Consider the following 18,927-nt stretch of genomic DNA (forward strand, 5'->3'; position numbering starts at 1 on the left):
ACCAGGTTCAGGGACACCCTTCCATGCATGACATGGAACTAAAGCTGGGTGCAGTATTATATGCTTGATGATGGAACAGCCTTGTTATAGAGACATTGTACTGTATGTATAACATTATAATATTATATTCTAACACTCCTATAGACCTTGCTACATCATCATAATAATGCAAGTAATTCTTTAGAGACAACCCCCTCAGAGCAGGGTTAGGAAATAAGATACTGTATATTAAATACTTTATCCACATAATTAGGGATAAGGATACTGTATAATGATAAAGTTTTTCATGGATAAAATTCTGGGTTGGAGGCTGTGGGGAGGTAAAGGGCCATTGTCACCAACTGACTCAACAGATTCCGTGTATGGTTCATCTAATTTTTAATCGGAACAAAAAAGAGAAATTAATATAATTTTAAGAGAAATTATCACATTCAGATCTGTAAAACCCTAGGCATTAATCTCACTGAACCGCCATCTCTAAAATAGAAACCTCTGTAATCTCTATTCAATTCACACTAGAAAATTTACTATTTACTCCAGGAATCAACCCCAGTTAGCCAGAAAATCAGTATTGTCAAACCACAGGCTATATGACTCAAAGTGTTACTGAATGACACACAAAAATTACAACAGGTGACATTAGATTCCCACAGCTAAGCCACCTGGTGAGGCCAGATTGGATTGTAAACAAACCACATCAATATTTATAACATGAAAATTTTTTTTTTCCCTCTAAATACTAACACTTAGAACTGAGTTACTTGGCCAAAGCACCTTCAAACAGAACATTTACCAACAGAAGTATGGAGGAATCAGTGGGACCACCTACTTTTGTGTGTGTGTGCAAAAAGGAATAAATTTTGGTTGATGCTTGAAAACAATTTGTGGTTGACCTGAGAACAAGGACGAGGTGATCACTAACTTATAAGGTGTTGTGTTTATCAGCTCTTATTCTTCTAGATTACTGAAGGAAGAACCTTTGCTTCTGCTGTCACTTTCATGGTGATTAATTACACTTGGAAAAGACAGACTAATTGAAAGGTTATTCCTAGTATTGTATTTTATACCATATTTAACACTGCAGTGACAAGTGGAACTTACTTTATACCACATTTTGTATGAATTGAAGTTAGCATATAGTTTATAAATTCAAATACTACTGTATCTTCTATACATCTATCTACATATATCAGGGTTAAATCCTGGATAGACTAACCTTCAAGCTGCTTTTCAATCTGATCAAAGCGCTTGGTAATGTTGCTCTGTACAACTTGCACATGTTCCAATAGATTTAGCTTACAGTTGACTGGCTCAATCCTCTCTGCTTCAGGAATGATAGGGGCAGGCACTGGAACAAGAATTTTCTAATCATAATATTTTTTAAGTACAGTACAGGAATATAAATAATAATCTGGCTTGCCCACCTACCTATGGAAACAATACCATAAAATAAAAATGGAACATAATCTTGTCCTAAGTGTACCACACAATGTTAAAATTCAGAGAGAAAAAAAATTATTTGTCTCTTGTTTTGTTATTTTTTTTTTGTCTCAAATATTAAAATATATCCACAGAAAAAAAAAATTAACTGAAGATAAAAATAAAAGACACATAGTATTACATATGTATACAGAGTACAATACTGTATTTGCAAATCTTTCTATTGAGATTACCCGGTAATCAATAACTGATTCTCGATATTATGGCTGTCCAATCAGGACCTTTTTGGCTAAAATATAAGCACCATGACCAACCAGAAAAGAATACATTCAGCCGCTCTTCTCCCTACAATCCATCGCAGGGATAATGAATAGGCTGAAAATATATGATCACCTTCTTCCTTATCCACACAAGTATCATCTACGTGGACTTATAGTCCGCAGAATAATGTTGTCTCTGCTCACATTAGGTTAGGATACAGACCTGTCTGGCAAGTATCTCAGGTGGGGGATGACTCACACTTCTCTTCCTGTAAACTCTGGAACTGTCTTCAACACTATTGCCTTGACTGTCCCACTGTCAGGGACCTCCTGCCACAGGATGAATCACTAACCACTACCTACATGTCTCCACCTACTTATTCATAATAATTTAGATTTAATTCCTGTACGCTACCTGCACTTTGTTGGGTGCTAACTCCAATTGTCCTTAAATCATACCAATATTGTCTCCATATCACAAGTCATAGCATGTCCTGCAAGACACAAGTACTTGTACCAATGTATTAGTGTCTGACCGCATAGTCTTGTGACTAGGCTTGTTGCCTCTTGGGGTGTAATAAATTAATTAAACAATAAATAATAAGCCCAGCATGACTAGACAGATGCTCACAAGCAGCATATGGAGGTAGCGGGATGTTAAACTTGAGGTGATAAGTCGCATAATGTCAGGAAAGACCTCAGTACAGTAGCCTCATTCCATCCCCTGGGTATGACAAGTAGCTATCAAGCTCCTTCAGTTGAAGAGTTTGTAGGTGAAATTTGCCTCCATAGTGACTGAGTCTAACTAAGACTCACTGTGAACTGTCCCTCTAATTGGGGTGTGGCTGTGGTGATGTCATGTTTCGATTCTAAGTGAAGAGTGGCTGAATTTTTTACACCATGTAACATCTGGCGGGTGCTGGGAGGGCAGTGGTATTGTACTTGATTATTTAAGCATAATTTTAAATACACTCAATCACACACATATGTATAGATACAGGCTTTATATCTAAGACAGAATTCTGTAAAGCATTTTAGAATCATAGCCTCTTTGAAATTAATTTTAGGTACAGATATCTGCAAAGAGCAAATGACATCTAATGGGAAGGGTAAGCCCCTGAGGGAAAGGTGGGGAAGAAGAGAGAGGATGGGTGCTAATGGACACAAGAAGATCAAAGGGAAAGTCTACTCTTATGGCTACTGCAACCTGACCTGACCTGACACCACCTTACTTCACGAGACCTCCAGGTATGTGACTTCGTGGTGTCTTCCCACACCCACACCGTACCCGTTACGATTCCGCCAACACCATACCCTCCACTCACCCACGTCTTTTACTATGGTTAATAATTAATTAATTAATTAAAAATATATTATTTGTTTGCATACAAAGAGTAACGATTTTTGTTTTTTCAATTGTATTGGAGTAAAAGTATTAGGAAACCAAACTTAAGTAAAAGTAAGAGTATACTGTACTATAAAATTTGAGTACAGTACTTTTTAAAAATTAAATACCCAAAAATGTTATGAGTACAGTACTCAAGTAAATTTATTTAGTAACTTTACAACTCTGGTTTTACTAAAGTCACATTGAAGACTCAATGCTCATGCACCTCATCTATCTTTAACATTTGAATTTTTACCATAAACTATAAGGCAGAGGTAGAAAGTCTTGCTCTGCAGAAACTTATCCTCCACATAGAAAATTAGTTTTAACAACAGGAGTTGGCAGCAACCTTGCCAACACCACTGACAGGTAATGATTTACTGTAGTCTTTTTAGCACCAAATCTGTTTACTGATATATCTCACCAATATGATTTTGGAATAGCAATATTAGAGTTAAGTAAATACGTATGTTATTGAATTTATAACTACAGTACTGTAATAATAATTTTTGTCTTGAGAGACCTGGCTATGTTTTGCAGGAAAAATTAACTGTAGTACATTGAGGAATGGATAATGTACAAATCTTTGGTGCAGTTGTTGGAAACAGTGACCCTGGTGAATATGTTGGTCCTGATACCTTAATCATATCAAATTGCAGAATACTGTAGTATTGTTATGCCGAGGCATAATTTCTTATTATAATTTTGTGAACTAGGTGTTTTGATTGTTTTCTGTCTCATGCAGCAGTTATTTTGGCAAATTCAGTTAAATTTTTGTGTATTTATTGATAATATTGATGGTATTAATTACGCAAGAATATTCTAGAACGTATTGCATAATTTTTGTTCTGATTTACTTCTTGTTGTACGCTTAGATCATTCTAGAATTCTCCAGGTGTGTTGTGAGCCGACCTCTCGCATCTGGACACTGCTAGAATGCTCTAGGTGTCTGACGACCCGTATATAAGCGGAAGCTGACTGCCTAGGAGTGAGTCGCTCACCTCTGTTCCTAGTGTAAAGACTAAGCCTAGCAGAACAACTGAAAAAAATTGTTTTGCAAGTATTGTGGAATTGTTGTGATTAATATAAAGTGGGAAAACTAAGGAATTGTAAACTGGTAGTGTGCTGACTATATATTCAAAGTGTGGAGTTAAGCTGTGAAGACATTACCCTGTTAACAGTTGTGAAGAATTACTGTTTATTAAAGAAGACTACAGTGCACAAGTGTATTTCTGTGACCTGGTGGAAATCTACCTGCCTGTTGTTTGTCTGTACACTGATACCAACAGTCGGGGAATTACCGGAGACTGGCGGGACAGCCAGTGGTAATTCAACAACTCTTGTGAGATATCTACTGCTCTGTACATACGACCCTAGCTGCTAGTAACCAGTGGTGGAAGCTGGGTAAGCGGTGAAAAGAGGAGGGTCGTAACAGTGTTACCTTTGGAATTTATCAATGTTGTGTTTACAATACCTGTACTTTGCTAAGGTTTAACATGTTAAACTTAAAATAGATGCTCAAAACACAACTGAGCCTTAACCAGAAAGGTGTAGATATTAACAATGAGACAAGGGTATGTGGCAGTGATGAGTGCTGTGTATTATTACGAATGTTACCCAAAGTAGTTTCCACACATTAATCATCATTATCATCTTTCCATAGCCATTTTTCATGCTTTCATGAGTTTGGTGTGATTACCTGATTTCAACTCTCTGAGCTACATGATCTCTGACAGCCTCTCTCATCAGGTTCTTATCTCACAGCATCTCCCCACATTATTCATGGCCTACCCCTAGTTCTCCTACCCACCACATTCAAACTTATGCATCTCTTGACCCAGTTGGTCTCCATTCTCTTCCCATCCCTGAACCATCTCAGCCTACCTCAAAGTAAAGCCTTGCTAATACTGTACAGTACTGTACTGTACTCTCAATGTCCAGCAACCCTCTTAGCATGATTTCCTATCTCTCAAAATCACTACAAATCAATCTTACCAAACTCATTTCAGTTTATTCATGTCGATCTATGTTATCCTCTTTACCTACCTATGTTTATGTTTTTTTTTCATACAACAACACAATTCTTAATCTGGCTGCATAAAATTTTCTTTTCTAGCAAAGAGAAGGTTATTTCACCAACAATAAAGGCAACATGCCTAAACTTCTTCCAGCCACATCTGACTCTTGCAACTGAGCTAGATTCCACACCATCACCCAGTCAGAAGAACTCAACACAGTCCAGGAATACATCCCCAATTTTGAACTTTTTCTATCCTGCTAAGGCCACATGATTACCTACATATCCTGTACACCATCACCAACATTTTATGGCAATTTTCCATTCTTATGTGGGTTAGCCATGATTACCTGATGGCAGCTCTCGATGCTGCAGTAAGTCTTGTCAGGTTCTTAGTTCTAATATCATTTCTTACCTCTTCCCAATTCGTCTCATCTATCTCTCCACATGCTCAAACCATCTCAGCCTACTTCTACATAAGACTTTACCAATATGTACACTAAATACCCAGCCGCCCTCTTAGATCTGAACTGGGCTTCCTGTCTTTTAGTATCACATGACACATCCATCTCACCATTCAGCTTGCTGAAGCCTGGTTATGTTATCCACTTTAACTGCCCATGTTTCACTGCAACATAACATTACACTTCTCATGCCAGCCACATACATTCTTCCTTTCATGCAGAAGGAAGAGCCTCTTGCCATCAACAAAGACAGTAACGGTAACTCCCCAAACTTCCTCCAATCACTTCTGACTCTTGTAACTGAGCAGGCTACAGCAACCCCACTGGCCTGGATCACGTCACCAAGGTAACAGAGCTCATCAACACAGTCAAGGGAAATATCCTCATTTTTGAGTTTATCTATTTGTCAGATTCACTCTATTCCAACCTTCCATTTCTAAAATTTCTCCACTACCTTTTCAATACTATTTACTATCAACACTAAGCCATTTGCATTCAACTCCCAGGGTAGATCAGACATAAAATCTCATAATATTACCTCTACCACAACGATAAACAGAAGGGCTCAAAACAGACCCTTGGAGAACCCTTACTTTCCTTACCATTTACTCTAACAGAAGTTCTATAGCCCTCAATACAATGTCATCATCACTTGATCCCTAACTCTCTGTACTACCTCACATTGCACCCTGTCCAATGCATTCTCTAAGCCTACAAACTACTGCCTTCTCTCCTTAACAAGATATTTCTTTTGTCATTGCCTGGCCAAAATATTGCCTCTTTAGTCCCCCTATTTGATTTGAACACAAAGAGCATTTCATTAATGTCCACTCTCTCTGTAAATCATTTCTGAACTATTCTTTCCACATCTTTCATAACCTGATCTTACAGCTTTAGGCCCCTGTAGTTTCCACATTCAGGGGTATCACTTTTTTCTTCTAAGAATTTATACTCGTGCTCTTCATCCAGTCTTTTGGAACAATACTTTCCACCATAACTACATTAGACAACTTGCTCACCATTGTCACAACAGCATCGTCTGATGCTTTCAACACATCCGCAACTATTCCAGAACTACCCATAGCCTTTCCATTCTTCAATTTGTTAATCAGTTTCTTCATCACTCCCTTTCGATTCTTGGATATGGTCTGTCCCTGTATTGGCTCTGCCATTTATAAGTTGTCCAACCCATTCAAACTCCTCATTCAGCAGATGATCATACTATACTATAATCTCCAAACAGCCTTAATTTCCTCATTATCAAGAACCACATTTACAATTACTGTACATCCTTGTTTTTATCTCACCTCTGGCATTTTCACATCAAAAGGGTTAAACACATGCACAAACAAAAATTGCTACAGTACTACCATTCATAATTTCAACTAAAAACCATCATACCTGACTGAACAATACCAGCTGTTGGCACATGAGGAGCAAGAGCTGAACTAGCTTGAGTTACCAACTGTTCCAGCTCAGTTTGTGAAGACAGAAGGGCCGCAAGGTCACTACCACCTGGCATACCTCCCTCCCCTGCTGCTCCCAACCCTCCCAGGTCAAGAGCAAGATCATCACCATCATCCAGTTGAGTGTCATCATCATCCAGGGTGTCTTCTGTTCCTTCTATGTCTTGTGGCTGGGAAATATCTGCTGCATCAATAACTGATGACTGAGGCAGCTCTATGCCTTCAAGATCTTTAGATTGCTTTCCCTCTTTTTCATTTATATCACTAGGTTCCTGAACAGCAGACATTTCCACTTCACTTAACTTGTGTTCTTCAGTCTCCCCTTCATCTCTTTCAAGAGAAGGCTTACTTTTATCTTTTGTTTCAATATCTGTCATTTTGTTATCTTCATTATCTTTTGAGATACAATGATCTTTTGAGGCATCACTCTTCATCTCATCAAGATTCTCAAAGGCAATTTCTGTATCATCTCCATCTTCTCTTTTGGTGATTTTGCCTTCAGCTATATAATTTTCAGGAGCTTTAGCTTCACTTAAAACACTAACATCTGCCTCAGTCTTCTCTTCTTTGAGAGTTGGTTTGATTTCAACTTCACTCTTAGGTGTATTTGCTTCATTTATTATCGTAGTAATCAATTCTTTAGATACACTTGTTTTAACATTACTTTCTTTTTTATTTGATTCAGTCTTCCCTTCATTCTCAGTTGACTGCATCTCAACGTCTTCTGGTACAATGCCTGATTTAAAATTATCTTTTAAAGAAGAATCTGAACCATCTGTACTTTCTTCCTTGATAAAAGCTTCCATTTTCTTCTCTTCTGCTTGTAATTTAATTTCCTCACAAATACAGTCTTCTGGATGAACATTATCACTGCTTGGTGACTCTTGCTGGGATGTTTCTCTAAGCTTTGCACTTTTTAAAGATTCTAGTTTTTGACACTGAGGTGAACACTTTATTGGGGATATATCTTTATGAGTTGATTCTTCTGTTATGTCCATTGAGATTTCTTTATTTGATTCTGCACTCCCCTTAACTACATCAATTCTCTTACTATCCTCAGTTTTCTTATCCTCTAAATTGTCCTGTTTACTTGGTGGCTTCAACCCAGTCTGATTTCCAAGCTCTAGTTCTGTTGAATCTGGGGTAGTCTGCAAAGTGCTACTATTTTCAATGAGATCTCTTTCTGCTTCTGATGCATCTAAGCTCTCTTTTTGTGGATCATAAATTTTACTACTTCCCTCTGATAATGTCAAATTTGCCTTTGTCTGTAGTGTTATTTCTCCCTCAGACTTATCACTAATGATTTTGGATTGGTCCTGAGAATCTGTGGATCCATCCTTATCTTCACTAACTGGAGATTGTTCTGCATCATCAAACTTAGTAACTGGGTGTATTTTGTTACCTTCACCACTCTCCTTTTTTTCAGCATCAGGCATGCCTGACATAATGGATGGTACAGATAAATTACTATTTCCTTTAATACTATCTATTGCATCCCCTTCTTTGATTTTTTTCTTGTCAGCAGGTTCCTTCTGGAGCACATCAGCACTACCAGGTTTCTGTGCATCACTATTTGTAGAGAAATTTTCTACATTAATTAATTGTCCAGTTATATCCCAAACCCCTGAAGGGTTAGGTTTCTCATCTTGCTCTACTGGAGAAGTGGCATGTGTTGCACCTGGCTCATCTGAACTGCTCATCCCAGTAGTCATGAGACCTGGTTCTGCCATCAATGGGTTAGTAAGTGCTGGACTGAGATCAGAACCATCTTGTTCCACTATGTTCATTAATTCATGGAGAGGAGCTACTGTATCTGTATTTGCTAAAGTAGCTGCTTTGCTCTGATCACTGTCCTCTTCTCTCTCATCCCACTTTTTATGCCACATGACAAACTTGGGGTGATCTGCTTCCCTGTAACAAATGAAACAAAAAGTATAAACACATGGTATATTTAAGGCTTTGATTTTGACCAAAAAATATCACTTGCAATAATATTAAGAAAATAATGTCAATCAAGTACTGTCCACTATATGTAACTTATAAAATTATGACAGTTCTGTAGTCCTAATAAGTAAACTATGGTTTTATTATATTTTTCTATTATTATTATTGTTTAATAAACAGGTATGGATAAGGTATCATAAACACCACATATTTAACTGCACAGATCTCAATGTCTTTACTGTGCATAATAAGCATATGAAATTTAAGAATAGAGTATAATTTTTTAAAATTTAATTTGTTACATAGTGTATTACATGCGAGTAAATGAGGAGAAAATGAACAAGCAGGCAACTAGCTGAGTGACTGTGCTGGTGGAGACGAGTCTACTGTACTTGTCTTCAATGAGGTTGAGGAACATTAATTTATAAGGTGACAGTAGGAAAATGATGACATATTGAAGCTTATTTGTAGATTTTCATAACAATGTGAGTGTTAGAGAACAATGAGTAAGCATCCTGGTACTGTAGTAAAAGCTGTATTATTTTAGCACATTTTCATTATTAATTTGGAAAATATTACAAAAATGGCAAAACAGAATCACAACTTCAGATTTTCTTAAATCAAATCATAGGACATTTTATTATTTTGTACTTTTTTGTGACTGGATTTTTGTAAACCAAACCTTCCTGAATAATTTAGGTATAAAAATTAATACTTTGGTGAGAATTTTTTAACACAAATGTCCCCAAGGAAAGTACAGTAACCTTATTTATATCATTAGGACTACGGTAAACTCGTGCTCAACATGTATCATTTAATGTCGCATTTTTCCGGAAGACATATCTGATGAATAGCGAGGCAAATCTTTACTAAGTCTTTATTTCAAATGTTGTTTTAATCTATCATTATTTTATATTACAATTTCATTATACTGTATTAGGCTACCATTATTTGAATATCATGAGACCGTGGTAAAAATACTGTAATGTAGATCTAGGGTGGTACGGCATATGTTGTGGAATGCAACACTATTTTGTAATTTAAAGAGTTTTATGTGACTTTAGCTCATACAAACTTTGAAGCTAGGAATTTTTTAAAACAGCTTCACTAAATGCATCATAACCATACTTAGCAATGTGTAACTTGAGTCTGAGAGAATGTAGAACTTGTGACAACTGCAGGACATTGGCTGTCATCTCATGACCTCGTCGTACACAAGCCTCCAGTCGAGCATCGCCACGGGTACGGGAAAATGAAAATCTGAAAATAAAATGCCTCGAGTAAGTATATTTTCAGAATCTGTTAAAAAAAAATAACTCATACAGTACATACAATTACCAATTTAAACAGGACATATTATCCAAATTTAGAAGACTGAATAACAGAATTGTAATGATGAATTTATGGCTGGGAGGAAAGAGGAGTACAGTAGTACCATCAATGACTCAAGGTTTCGAGGATTGCCAATGCTTTGCAACAGTGCCCACATCGTAACACCTGCAACCCTCCCTCCTTCCTTCAATGTGGCGTCACATGCACAATCATCATTTATATAGAAGCTTTGTGTTAATATACAGTAAAACCAAAATTACACTACCTGTACCATATTTTTTTGCAGGGAGTATAGGTATTTAGGAAAAAAAATTGTGCGTATTTTCCTACTGTAGCCAGGGTTCCTTATATGAACTTTCCCAGTATTTGTCGGCTCCAAAATATGCTGACAAAAGTTATGAAATAAATTTGAAACCAGTTGCTTCCGCACTTTTGCTTGAAGAGTTAAAATTTAGGAAGTTGGCAGCGGATATTTGGTCTGCAATCATGATGTGTCAGTTATTGACTAAGTTTATGCTGGTCTATGAGGACAGTTCAGAAGTAGACAGATGCTTTGCTGCTGCTATACAAGGGATTCCATTATCACTGTACAACTCATTTTGGGAAATGATGCTGAAAGCCTTAAAACTAAAAGCCCAACTAAGGAAGCAAGCCACTAATAATGCTTCAAGTGGCTACGTTCTTCCCCTCTTTCTCCTGCTTTGTTTGATGAACAAACATTAGTTAAGTATAGATCAGCTGTTGAGCAAGCTATTCATATTACTGTTCCCAGGAGATCTAAGACCTTTTGGAAATTTAAAAAAGGAAGGTCTAACAGGGGAACAGGACCAACTGCTAGGTTCAGTTATCAACCTAGAGGAAACTTTAGAGGAGGAAACAATTCAAGACGTAGTAGGGGTGGCTCTTGTTCAGAAGTGGAAGGAGACCTTATTCCACCACATCAGCGACCACTCCCTTCCAATAAAGCCAGACAGTTGGGTCATCTAGGGGGTTGGGAAAACAAGTGGACTTCTTCCATATGGGCGTACAAGGAAATAAAAGGGGGGCCTCACATGGACTTGGTTGAGGCGCCCTCCGCTAGTGTTACCAAAAAAGGGTCAGAAACCAACCCCCTTACTCACAGAATTAGTAATTCAACTGTTAAACAGAGGTGTGATAGAACTGTTGCAGTCATAGAAGTGTTTCATGTCTCGCCTGTTCCCAGTCCCCAAGAATGGCAGCGACAAATTGAGGGGGATTTTATAACTTGCATTGCTGGAATTATTGCAAGATAGTGACTAATTTGAGTATAAACATCCCTTAGTTTGCACCAGACATAATAATTTTAGTAATTAACTTAGTACATTTGAGTACAGGCTGTGATAATTTATGTGGTTGCTCAAAAGTTGTGGTTGCAGTTTCAAAGCTTTGTGACATCATTAGTGTAAAATGAGTCTCATGCCCTGATTTATTCATTGAACAGTTGTCTAAGTGCAAAAGTAGCCCTGTCGAGCTAACATGTATCAATTAATTTTAAAATAGAAATTATACTGTAAAATGTTATAAGACAATGGTTTAGTGGTGCTGTTAATGTGTGTGCTGTGTAAGTGTCTTGGCATGTCACCTCACCACCTGACTACTGAACAAACTATTCATTAACTTCTTCAAATCCTACAATGTGCTTGGCAAGCTCAAAACACACACACACACAAGGGAATTAAGACAAGAAGCATCCAGAGAGGGTCCTGTTGTGTTGACTGCATGGAAGCGAATTAAAAGATCAGCTGTTGAGGAGCTTATCGCTTGCCAACACTGGTGCATGTTACCACTCCTTTCCACTCCATCTCTCTAATTACCCACACCTTTCTGCTTTCTCACTCCATATTTTAAAATGTTATGTAATGTAATGTTAAAGGGATACAACTTTGCTCATTTATACTTATAGTTATCACAATTTCCCTAAAAATACTTTAGGTTTTGTGTTTATTCAAGACATCTTCAGGTCATGAGAACAACTAATCACCCCACCCAAGAAAGAGTGACCTGACAATCCATCAGAAGGTCAGTAATATGAGACCACTAATCCCCCACCCTAACTACACCTGACATTGAATCAGGTCAGGTCAGGTCCCCCCAAAAAATACTTTAACTCTCATCTTTATTCAAGACATGTTCAGAAAATTCTTTCGATTTTCAACCTTGGAAAATTTGTTCCTAAAGCCGGAAATTTTTGGAAAATTCCGGCTTTGGGAATGATTTTCCGAGCAAATTTAAATTCCGGCTATCGCAGATTTCCGGGTTTGAGGGTTTCCGGCAAACGAAGATATTACTGTATTAATCATGATGAACCATAAACCATAAGAGACCAATCATATGAGAATACAACACTGAATCAATAAATAAATAAACCAGATGAAGGTGGCAATACCTGATCAGTAGGCCTAAAGCAAATCTGATTAGACTACTGTACAATATTCAGTAAGTGTTGTTCATTCAATGATATTTTGTAATTAATCTTTGCCATTTCTTATTATTATTTTTTTTTTATGGCCAGAGTATCCCAGAGTCCGAGAAAAGCGAATTCCGATATATTGAAGTCCGAGTTATCGAGGTTTTACTGACCAAACCCTCGATAACTTGGCATTTGATAACTCAGAATTTCATATAACTCGGCACGGATATGGTCTTGGAATGTATAAGTATAACTCGGGAAATGCCGAGATACCTGTACAGTATATAAAATTATCTGGGAAAATTTCGCTATATCTGGCCACCTGCATCACCTACCATGCCTCTGTGTCACCTATCATGCCTCTGTGTCACCTAGCATGCATCTAAGTCTCCTACTATGATGCTTCATCTTCACCTGCAGTGCTGGTAAGTGTTACTATTTTACATTTAGTAATTGCATGTACACATACTGTATATGGGTCGAAAAAATTTTATTATTGTATTTTTGTAGGAGGGGGAAGTGCCTCAACAAGTCGGAATTAGGGATAACTTGGCAAGGCCAGAGCCCCATATTTGCCGAGTTATCAAGGGTTTACTGTGTGTATATATACAGTAATATCTCCGTTAGCCGGAATCCCTCAAACCCGGAACTCTCCGACAGCCGGAATTGAAAATTTGAGATGATGGTCATTTGGCAGGAGGACCCATTTAGTAACAGATATACGAGTGGCAGTTTTGACAGCCTCTGTACACTATATCCTGACATGGCAATGTGGGCTCTATCACAAGGGTTTACCAAGTGTTCATACTAAGAGTCTCCACAATGCTCTTAATTAAAAATATTTTTATTCCTAGATGGCTATAGTAAAAAATTTTAGATTGAATCAGCTAATACTTAATGAATTAAAAAACTAAGTAAATCAAAAGTACGTACTGTTTTTTATTTCTTAATAATCTTATTGGTTTTACTTTATTTACTTAGTGTTCATAGTTTTACCTTGGTAGGCGTCCTTCCTTTAGCCAGTCTTGGTGGTGCCTGAATTTGTGTGAGGATCGTTCCAGTCTTGGATGGTCACAAAGTGAACAGATGTATTTATCTGGCACCTGGTCTTCTCCAACTATATTGTAGCAAGCACCATGTTGCCAGCAAAGGCACACATCACACTAGAAGGTTATATACACAGATTTGTGAACATTATATAAATGAAAATGAAAACCTGAAATAAACAAATTTTATGATTGTGGGGAAGAAATGGGTGAACTGTAATAGATTAAGAGATCTATATGGCAAAATTATTCCCATTCAGAACCTTTTATTGTTTTATAGTCGGATACACAACAGTATATTTGGGACAACCAGTCTTTTCACTCAGTTGACCCATGGTCAAAGAATCATTTCTACAGGGTATTTGACCCAACAGTTGTCTCAAGAACACCTTTGAAGGAATCATACTCTTTTGCACATAAAAAGATCATACTCCTGCCCTCTGTGCTCTTGATTTCCAACCCCACTAAGAAAGAAAGGAAGGAAACCATATCAGGAGCTCTGGACCATAATCTGCTAAGTGCCAAAATAGAAAATGAAGGAAAATACTCAGCTGGAAATGTATGACATACAATAGTCTTTCCAGAGTACATACTCTCACTCACATGTACATGTTCCCAATTGGCTCTCTGAATTACCCAGGTGTCAGAGAAGTGAGAAGTTGGGGAATACAATGCAATACATAACACGTTTCAGCGATATATGGCACTTAGCAGGTGATGGTCTGGAACTCCTCATAAATTAGTTACAAAATGGAATTTCATTCCTTAATCCTTTGTTTATGACTGTAAGTCTTTTGTTATGGGCCTGCAAGGTTCTAAACTAACCAAAAATGGGGTGGATGAGGTCTTGTGTCAATACAACTACTAACAGTACCCCAACTGAAGAGTAATCACCTTTAATTACTTCCTAGAGCCAAATAGAGGAACTGTACCATATATTACCTGTACTCAGCTTAGAATGATTAATTTCTTTGTTATATTATCCTATTATGCTTACTATTTTATTGTTCCTTTTATTTCTTATTTTTTGTGAATATTTACATTATACACAGGTATGGGACCATTATTCGGCATCCCGGTATCTGGAACCCCCCAAAACAAGTTATGTTCTTGAACAAATTATTTAAAATGAGCACCAAGTAATTCCCAGGTTATATTTCAACTTGTAGTTTAAGGAAGATGCATTTTTCTTTTAATTCTGTTACATTCACACACAATCCTACATACAGTAGAGAATGTGCAAAAATAATAAAATAAACAATTATCATAAAGTATAAAGTATTTTTTAAACTCATAATTTTGGGTAAACATAAATTTAACAAATTTTGCTTTTACTCATATATGTGTACAGTAAAACGTAGATTTAACACGAAATATGTTCCAAGAGAGGTCGCTTTAAACTGAATTCGCATGTCATGGGTTGCGTTAGGATTACCCACGCAACCAACTCCAAAGTTTGTTTTACCAGAGATAAGACGCCCGGCGAGGCATACCTGGGACATGTATTTTTCCATTAGTGTATGTTAGCCAGCCTTTAGGGGGGTGGGCAGTGAAACAGTGTTGTACTGTTCATCGCTTCACACCCAAAAACCTCATTTTGAGTAGTATCCCCTGAGCCATGGGTTAGTTAAGAAGTCGTCTTGACTCTCTCCCTCCTGAAAGGGAGCGGGGCACCACACCACACAGAGTCCTCCACCGCACTCCGTCCTGTGAACCGTCGTCGACACGAGACTAAGCGTGTTAACCTAGGTTTGTTATCCCCGTGGAAATATCACGTGTGGATGCCTGGTTGCGACAAGAGCAATCCAGGCTGGCCTATCAAACTTACAGTAAATGGTTAATTAATTCACGCTTACAGAGTTCTCCTGCACGACACCCGTCTACCGTGACCGTGATCGACACGAGACTACGTGTGTTAACCTAGGTTTGTTATCCCAGTGGAAATATCACGTGTGGAAGCCTGGTTGCGACAAAAGCAATCCAGGCTGGTCTATTGCACCTAATGGTTAATTCAAGTCACGCTTACCAGTTCTACTTGCCGCGACAACCGTCCACAGTGACTGTCAGTGACGCGAGACAATGTGTGGTAACCCAAGAGTACCTTTTGTTGTTATGGCCGTGGGAAGAAGTTCTTGTGATGAAGCCTGGTTGCAACAAAAGCAACCCAGGCTGGCAGTAAATGTATCGCTTGAAGAATTAAGGCTCTGTTAAGTCACACCCATAGTAGAGTAACCACATGTGTCCCCAAGTTGAAAATTCCCTGTTTAGAAGATTAATTTTATTACAGCGTGAACGTGAGTAAATCATATATCCATGCAAATTGTAAATCATTGTATGGAAGCTTGACAAATAAATGTAAGTGCAATTATCTGCCCGTATCTGTGATCCTATCTTATTATTACTAAAGGTAATGACTGATTGGTTATGACATAGTATAACCAGTAACTTAGATGGATGTTGAAAATTAAATGAATTCATTAAATCATCATTTATCAAGTATAAATCATGGAATGTCGAGTGGTGGAGTGAACTTCTACGTAGATACGCCATAATCTCCTGTAAGTAATCAGTGTGAAGGTATCGGACTCTACGGTAAGAAATAAGAAATACGACATATTATTATCTTTATATAATATAATCCACTCCTACTACCACCGATTCATACCAAAACCATGACATCGCACTAAATCGAAGTGTTGTTTCAATGGAATAATTTAGTTTGGTACTTGAGAGAAACACAAAATACTGAAAAGACTGAGAGTCTACCCAGATGCACCTCAGCCCGTCTCCTAGAATAAACAAAACATTGTTTTTTGTAGCAGTGAACCCTCACTTTACACGGTCAATTGAACCCACGGAGGCCCCCGTAGCCCCAGTAAAGCGAGAAACGCGTAAAGTGAACAACATAACATATGGGATTAAATGAAATAGAGACCGGCTGACCCCCAAACCCCACTTTTTCCGACACAATACCTATGTTCTAGTAAAAATAACATCTTAATTTTATGATGGTACATGCACACAATTAATACTTAAGAGAAATAGAGAAATACAGTCGCCAAGTTAATGTCCATTCAAATAATGGACTCAACTCCCTCCCCCTCTTCTCACACTACACTCGCTGGCTCATCCCTCTCTGAGAAATTTTTGGGGGAAAATCACTAGATTTTAAGGTATAGTAATAAATAATACCTCAAACTAAAGTTAGGATAATATAAGTGACATTGCTGGATTCCTTGTAAGACCAGGAATATTTTGAATATAAATGTCATATATTTTGCACAAAAGATAACATATTTACTCAGAGTAAACAAAATACTTACATTCGATCTAAAATTTGTATGTCTAATGCAAAATCTATGATGTTTATATTCTAAATGATCATCAAATTGTAAGAATTCCAGCAAAGTAAATTATATTCTGGCCGGGTAATTTGTATGAATTTTATGAGCTAAAACAAATATCTTCAGTTAATAAAAAAAAAAATATTCTTCACAACACTATCTGTCAATCAAAGTACCCCACCTTGCCTCCCCCCCCTCTTCCAACCGCGCCAGATAGTCGGTCGGTCCCAACCCTCCCCCCCACCCCCCACCTTCCCTCCGTACCAGAGAAATGTTGGGTGAAAAAACTAGATTTTAACTTTTAGTAATAAATAATACCTCAGACTAAAGTTAGGATAATATAACTGACATTGCTGGATTCCTTGCAAGACCAGGAATATTTTGAATATACACTTCATATATTTTGCACAAAAGATAACATATTTGCTCTGAGTAAACAAAATACTTGCATTAGATCTAAAATTTGTATGTCTAATGCAAAATCTATGATGCTTATATTCAAAATGATCATCAAATTGTAAGAATTCCAGCAATGTAAATTATATTCTGGCCGGATAATTTGTATGAATTTTATGAGCTAAATAAAAAAATTATACTTCACCCGCGTAAAGGGGTACACGCACCGCAGAATGTTGGCAGGGTACCGTGGAAACTCGGAATGTGGGACTGCGTAAAGTGAGGGTTGACTGTATTATGTTAAAACAAACACTCACTAAGCAACAAAGCTAAAATTAAGGGATGTGAAATGGTCTGTTTACTGGCGATCAGCTGATGTGAAGATGGGGTGGGGGGGGTGAGGTGATATGTTTGACAGTTGATGCCAAGGTCTAGTGCTTATTTATTTATCTGTTCTTAAGAGTGACTTTAAGTTTTTCTCTTATAAAATGTCACTGAACTGACATGTTCTAATTAATTTTACTGTACAGTATTACAAAGGGCTAAATTTTTTATCTCTTGTGCAAAATATATGATGTTTATATTCAAATTATTCGCTGTCTTGCAAGGATTCTAGCAATGCAAATTATATTCTCATAACTTTAGTTTGTGATATTATATAAGATAGAAACTGTAAGTCAATAACCACCAAACCCTGGCTGGGAAGATTGGGGGAGGAGGGAGGTGACAGTGACATGTTTAACAGTTGGCGCCAAGGTCTACTAGTGAAGTATTTATTTGTTTATTTATGTCCTTTAGATTGAGTTTTTGTTTTTTGTTTATAAAATGTCACAAGTGACTGGGGAGAATATAATTTACATTGCCGGAATTCTTATAAGATAGTGATTAATTTGAATATAAACATGCTATAGTTTGCACTAGACAAAAATTTTAGTAATCATTTAGTTGATTATTTTGAGTACATGTGCAGTACAGCTTTGTCCTTAGGACAGTGTAGCGTGCCCAAAGAAACATTAAGGGCGACTTTTAAAATGTCATGCACCAGATTGACTAGCGCAAAATAGGAGAGATTCGCTTTAAATTAAAACATTGTCCTTAATTGTGGGTGTCGCTTTAAATCAATAATCTTAAACTGAATCGCTTTAAATCAATAATCTTAAACTGAATCGCTTTAAATCGACGTTCTACCGTACACACAAGCCTCCACACAGACAGTGTAAAAATAAATAAAATAAATAATTATAATGACGTTTAAAGTTTTAACTACAGTAGTCCCTCCCCAACAGAAGGGGTTAGGTTCGTGGAAAAAACCTGAGGTTAGCTAATCTGCAGTTGGCAACACAAAAGGCTTTTGGGAAATCAGGGGTTAGGCTCCATGGTTGCAGATAACACTCACCAAA

The 18,927-nt window shown here is 37.4% G+C and overlaps 1 protein-coding gene across 3 annotated transcripts in view; it reads right to left on the bottom strand.

Moving 5' to 3' along the window:
• Nucleotides 1–18,927, bottom strand: part of LOC121869233 — a 59,329-nt gene that overhangs the window by 2,143 nt on the left and 38,259 nt on the right. For all 3 annotated transcript variants that reach the window (XM_042370491.1, XM_042370484.1, XM_042370476.1), the window contains 4 exons: nt 13,738–13,904; nt 10,107–10,238; nt 6,970–8,945; nt 1,217–1,348 (listed from right to left, as the gene is read on the bottom strand). In XM_042370491.1, the coding sequence (XP_042226425.1) occupies nt 1,217–1,348; nt 6,970–8,945; nt 10,107–10,238; nt 13,738–13,904 (2,407 nt within the window). The remainder of the gene's footprint in view (nt 1–1,216; nt 1,349–6,969; nt 8,946–10,106; nt 10,239–13,737; nt 13,905–18,927) is intronic.

Source organism: Homarus americanus, unplaced genomic scaffold (genome assembly GCF_018991925.1).
Source record: "Homarus americanus isolate GMGI-L3 unplaced genomic scaffold, GMGI_Hamer_2.0 scaffold32583, whole genome shotgun sequence".
Lineage (NCBI taxonomy): Eukaryota > Metazoa > Arthropoda > Malacostraca > Decapoda > Nephropidae > Homarus > Homarus americanus.